At 44.3% G+C, this 6,000-nt stretch overlaps 1 protein-coding gene across 2 annotated transcripts in view; it reads right to left on the reverse strand.

Annotated features, from left to right (window-relative positions):
• The window catches only part of CRTC3 (CREB regulated transcription coactivator 3), a 103,783-nt gene that overhangs the window by 27,001 nt on the left and 70,782 nt on the right, over positions 1–6,000 (reverse strand). The window contains exons 4-5 of one of the 2 annotated variants that reach the window (XM_008565151.1): positions 5,307–5,369; positions 3,104–3,204 (exon numbers count right to left, since the gene is read on the reverse strand). In XM_008565151.1, coding sequence (XP_008563373.1) covers positions 3,104–3,107 — 4 coding nt within the window. In that variant the 5' untranslated portion in view covers positions 3,108–3,204; positions 5,307–5,369. Of the gene's footprint in view, positions 1–3,103; positions 3,205–5,306; positions 5,370–6,000 lie in introns of those variants that run through there. The other variant, XM_008565190.1, reaches the window with a different exon arrangement.

A 6,000-nucleotide genomic window follows, 5' to 3' on the forward strand; every position in this document is an offset into this window, starting at 1 on the left:
TGCCATACTTGTAAGATCACTGCAGGAGCAGGCACACAGTTCAGACATCCCAGCTGGAGGTCAGCCCACCTTCCATGGCTGGCAGATGTTGTAGCCCAACAATTTCTAACTGATTTGAAAAGGAGAGACCACCACGATTCCAGGTCAACCCAGGAACCCTGCTCCAGGATTTCTTTCTTATTGCTCTTCTCATGCTGTCTACCTGGATCAACATTTACATTCTTTTGCTTTTCTTACTAATCCTCACACCTTCTGACATTTCTCACCTCTTCCCTCAGAGTAGCTACATCCTCTAGGTATAAAGACTTCAACTCAGGTAATCACCTTCTTTAGTTACTTTCTTTTTTCTCTGCATGCAAACTTCAAAAATTCCTTACTTAGATTACCTATGATTCCCTGATTCTCTCTAGGCCTTTGGCCCTTTCTAGAGAAGTACAGGCTTTCCACAGAGGGCAATGTGAATAAAGGATGGACAGAGGCAGAAATGCAGGGGCTCCAGGGTAGAAATCTATCAATCTGCTTTGCTCCCAGTCCAGGGAGACTAAGATCTTGCTGCAATCACAGGCACCCCCACTGATTACAGTCCCTGCTTTTTTAGGCTTTGTTTATATATTCCCATCTCTACCTATCCTGAAGCTAAACTATCCCTCTGCCCACATACTCTGCTTCTCTAAGCAGGGAGCAGTGGACCCATATCCAATTCCAACATCACTGCCACTTTACGCTCATATTCCCATGTGTGGAAACATGGGTGGATGTCCCTAACTAATGCTGAAAGCTCTCATACTTTACAAGCAAACACTTGTGTAGGCAAATGTAGTCTGTGAATTGCATCAAGGGAACAAATACAGCAGTGATTATTACTAAATCCCATCCTTACTATATGCGAGGAAATAGGATCATGAATGTTCTTCTTGGAAGAAATGGAGACTATTTCAGCTTTAAATAGTCCAAAAAGTAAAGAGATCCAGAAGAGCTGGTATCTTGGCCACAGATTTACTTATTCCCATTTCAAGACCAACACACAGCCCTAACAGTGTGGACAAGAGACTGTCTGCATATGGACTGGATAATTCAAAACCATTGTTCTTTCCAGGTTATAAATCCCAGCAAGGCAGGCTTGGAATGTATCTGAATGGCTCAGCCTCATTCATGTTCAGGTTAGATTTGGCCAGTTAGTTCACTTGGTTAGAGTTTGCTGCCGGTAACACTAAGGTCAAGGGTTCTCTCTCTCTCTCTCTCTCTCTCTCTCTCTCTCACACACACACACACACACACACACACACACACATACAAAAACCCTTCTTTTTCTACCTCATACTGGAATAGAAAATCATTTTAAGGCTGGCCGATTTGCTCAGTTGGTTACAGCATGGTGCTGACAATACCAAGGTCAAAGGTTCTATCCCTGTACTGGCCAGCCACAAGAAAAAAAAGATGTACAAGTTAGACATCAACACCTAGTGTATTTTAGTGAGTGCTCCGTATGTGTGAGCCACTGTGTGATTTCTCCCCACTTCTCCTCTGTGCCCAGCACTGTGCTGGGGACTGGAGAAAACAAGACCATTAGATGCTGTCTTCAAGAAATCTATCCTGGGGCCGGCCCGGTGGCGCACTGCTACAGTGCGCCGCTTGGGAAGTGTGGCGGCGCTCCCGCCGAGGGTTCGGATCCCACATACAGACCGGTTCCCGCTCACTGGCTGAGCGAGGTGCGGGTGCAACACCGAGGGTTGTGATCCCGTTGCCGGTCCCGGTCCGGTACGGGCGCGACACTGAGGGTTGCGATCCGTTGCCGGTCATGAAAAAAGACAAAAAGGAAAAAAAAAAAAAAGAAATCTATCTTGAGCAGGAGAGAGGCATGTCCACATGAAAAGCAGTCATGTGTCACAGGTGCTAAAACAGTCATCTGCCTGCAGGAGCTTTGGGATATTAGGAGAACATGTGTAATTCTGAACTGAGACGGAGGAAGGTCAAGGATGGCTCCACAGAAGTAGGGATACAAGCTGAGACTTACAGATGGAGCAGGGGTTGGCCAGGCAGGCCAGGAGTGAGTTAGGAGAGGAAGAGATGGGGACAGGATGCAACACCAGGAGAACTCAAAGAGGTTCACATGGCTCTCTGGCGGAGTGAGGCTGGGAAGCTGGGAGAGTAGGAAGGGGTGGCGGGGCTGGATCCTGAGGCTAGTGTCGTTCTAAACCAAGGTGAAGGGGTGTCACCGAAGGTTTTAAGCAGGAGACTAAGATGGCCAGATTTGCGTTCCCTCTGGAGGCAGATGGCATGAAGTATCGTGGGTATGCCTTTCCCCTCTCCTGGGCATTCCTGGCCTCTCTCCACCCCTTTACTCACTTGGGACCAAGGCAGGTAGGATGATGATCTAACCGCACAAGGGGAACAACTTAGAAGGAGATGGCCGGCTCCAATTCCACTCCCTCTTCTCCGTGGGCTGCGCCTTCCCTCAGAGGCCAGGCCTCCTCCTCCACTCTGCCCTGTCTCCAGTCTTACCTGAGTACTCCTCCCAGGGGACCACCCTGGCCAGTGCTGCTGGCCACTGTGGAAGGTTGCCTCCTTCTGGGGTTCAGTCATAATATGCCCATGAACACAGAGAGAGGCCACTTCCTCCAACCTGACCTCATTAGTAACAAAGGTGATATTTAGGTCTATCTGTCACTTCTGGTTTTATCACTCAGTTTGCTCAGATCCTGGGTTGGAAAAGAGGACACTTCAAGAACCCAACATAAAATTGGGTTGGAGGGACATAAGTCTGGAAATCAGGAGACCAGTTAGGAAGTTATTATAAGAGTCCACATGAAAGATGATGAGTGCCTGGAAAAGGGCCAGTGCTGTGGGGGAGAGAAGGAGGCTGTGGGGCCCAGAGCCAGCAACAAGGGAGATTTGCTGTGAAGAAGCAAGGAAGAGCGACATGCCCCAGTGAGCTCCGGCTTAACTCCATCATGAACACACACTTGCCCTGCCACGAGCTTCTGCTCTGAAGACCACCAAACTGGGGAAGTATATGCACCATTTAAGCTCTTCTCTCTCTCAGTTCCTACAGGACAGAATGAGAAAACACAGACGCTGTTAGCAGTGGGCCTGTGTGTCTTACCCATGTATGGGGCAGGCCAGACCGACTGGCCCCCTCCTCCATAGGGGTCCTGGGGCTTGGTGCTCAGAGCACTCGTGTGAAGAGCAGAATCAGAATTGGTCCTAAGAAGGGGAGGAGAGAGTCTGGCTGAAAATCCATTGTTCCTTAGTGAAAATGCAACGTTCTTTGCTGGATATTACTAACAGGAAAGAAGGCAAGAACAACCTTCAATAACGATTTACAATCACCCATAAAACGAAGGGTTAGGACCTACCTGAAGTCCCTTACGTCAGTAACAACGTCTGAGGATTGCCAACACCCAAAAAGTATTTTAATTTGTGCTTGTATAGCCTTACACTTTGAAGCTGATGGCACAGTGATTTATTTCAACAGAGTGGGCCTCAGATTCACAGCATCCTCTAAAACCTTCCTATTCCTACTGGCACCTCAGAAGATGGTGTGACCAATGGCTGTACTAGATTTTCTCCATAAATCTTCCTTTGTGAAGATCACCCAGAGCAGTGGTTCTCAAACACTTTCAGGGAGAATGCAAGGTCAATACTATCCTCAAGATAACACTAAAGTGTTCTTTGACTGTCACTCTTCCTCTCTCATGAGCACAGCAGGGCTTTCCCAGCAGCTATGTGACCTGTGATGCTACCACAAACCAAATGCATGAGCAGAGAATCCAGCTGCCTTCAAGAGATTTGTAAAAGGCATAACAATGCCACTATTCTCAGTAAATCACTTGTTTTGGGAAATATAACTGTGTTTCTTTTTTAAAAAAGATATTATGTTTACATGTAATGGTCTTACTGTTATTTTAAAATGCATTAATAAGTATCTTTTTAAAATCTCAATTTAATTTCTAATATCAAAAGATAAATATCAATAGATACAGGGCATAAACAAATGCTCTTTGAGGGCTTCAACATTTTTTAAGAGTGTAAAGCAGTCCTAATACAGAAAGTTTGGGAGCTGCTGATCTATAGCTAATTTCTGAAATTCTCCCAGAAAGCTCCAAGTTATATACAATCTCAGCTCCGAGAGATGATTATCTCATCCGAGGGTCAGACTGCCTGCCATAAAAAGGACTTGGAGCAACTTCAAATTAGCCTAAAATGTTTCTCTATGGTCTATTCCAGGTGACGGTCTCATGTGGCTGCTAAGCCATGTGGCTTCAGATGAGGGAAGAAGCCCATCAGGGAAAACCTGTGTGGTGTAACATAATGAGTGTAGGCTTTGGGATCAGAGAGACCTGGGTTCAGATTCCAGCTCCTTTATAGAGTCAAAGATCCTCAAGAGAATATCAATCAAATGCAGAGAGACAACTGGGAATATGTGAACATAGACTGGTTATTAAATCATATTAGGGTATTATTGTTAATTTTGTTAAGTGTAATAATGGCATTGTGGTTACATTTTTTTTTAAAAAAAGGTTTGCATCAGCCTTATACTGTTAGAGATATTTATAGGTGAAATGCTATATCCAGCTGGTTGTGGGTTTGGGGTGGAAGGTGGGGGTACAGAAGAAACAAAACTACAGGATGCTGATAAGGACTGAAGCTGATGGGGGCACAAGGTGCTTCTTATAACTCTTTTATGTATGTTTAAAATTTTGCAATATAATAAGTTATTTTTGTTTTTTAAAAAAATCCCAGTTCCCTCACATATTAGCTAGGGGGTCTTGGACAATGCATTTAACCTCTTAGAACAGAAAATAATACTCCTTCTTATAGGGTATTGTCAGGATTGAAGAAAATGACCTAGGTAGAGCTCTTACTCCTGGGGTCTGGCCCAAAGTGACCATGACAATAGTCAATGTTTATTGAACACCTGTGCTTCCCATGCACGATCTTATTCAATCCTCACAACCAACTCATAGATACAGTTATCCCCATTTTTCAGATGAGTAAACTGAGGCATAGAGAAGTTAAATAATCTGCTCAAGGTTACACAGTAAGAGGCAAACCCTGGTAGCCCCACTCCAGACCTCATGTTCTTACACTGTGCTGTACTGTCTCCTGCAGACACTCAATAAGTGATGTTTTTTAAATTTATCGGTAATAATTATATTTATCCATATAAACACAACTGCCATAAACACACTCTGGCAACTGGATAATATGTAAAGAATATCAGGACAATCAAATTGCTTGGCCTACTTCCACTAGGAATATCTACCAGTAGAAAATCTACTTCTACTAGGAAACAATCCACGTACCTGTTAAGTGCAGACGTCAGCCTGAACCCAGGATGCTTTTCTTCTTTCCAAGGAGGCTGCTGCCTTTAAAACCCAAAAGAACATAAAAGGAAAAGAAGTTCAATATATGGGGAGCAAAGGAGTGCCTCAGGCCTGGGCCGGAGAACTGGCTCTTCTACCCACTAGGCTGCACAACCTGAGCACCGCTTAAATATGCCCCCGGCTGTGCTCATCTTGCTCAGTATTTTTAAAATGAGGTCAGACTGAATGATCTCTCCGGTTCCTATGATCTCTGATTTCCAGGATAAAAACTGCTCAAATCTCTAAGAACAGGAGTAGCCAGCTGGGCATATAAGTTAAGAAAAGTGCAAACGAGCACCCTTGAATGCTTTTTGAAATCATTCAAATCTATGACTTGAATCCTCTTGAGGGGATGTGAGGTCTTACTCCAGAAGTGTAAAAAATGACCCGTCATCACATACCCTGAGTGTGTATGTATAGGGGATGCCTTGGCAATCCTGGATGCAAAAATTGTACATTCCCATATGGATGGCCATGAAGAGCAATATAATTGTTAGTTACCCAGCTTATGAAAATACTAATCTGACTAATCCTAATGCTCTGGAAAGCATAAGACATTTTCTCTTAGATACACACAAGGAAAGTAACAGTTTAGAGATGCATTTTTTTTTTTTTTTTTTTTTTTTTTTTTTTT

This window comes from Galeopterus variegatus, unplaced genomic scaffold (assembly GCF_000696425.1).
Source record: "Galeopterus variegatus unplaced genomic scaffold, G_variegatus-3.0.2 Scaffold14, whole genome shotgun sequence".
Classification (NCBI taxonomy): Eukaryota; Metazoa; Chordata; class Mammalia; order Dermoptera; family Cynocephalidae; genus Galeopterus; species Galeopterus variegatus.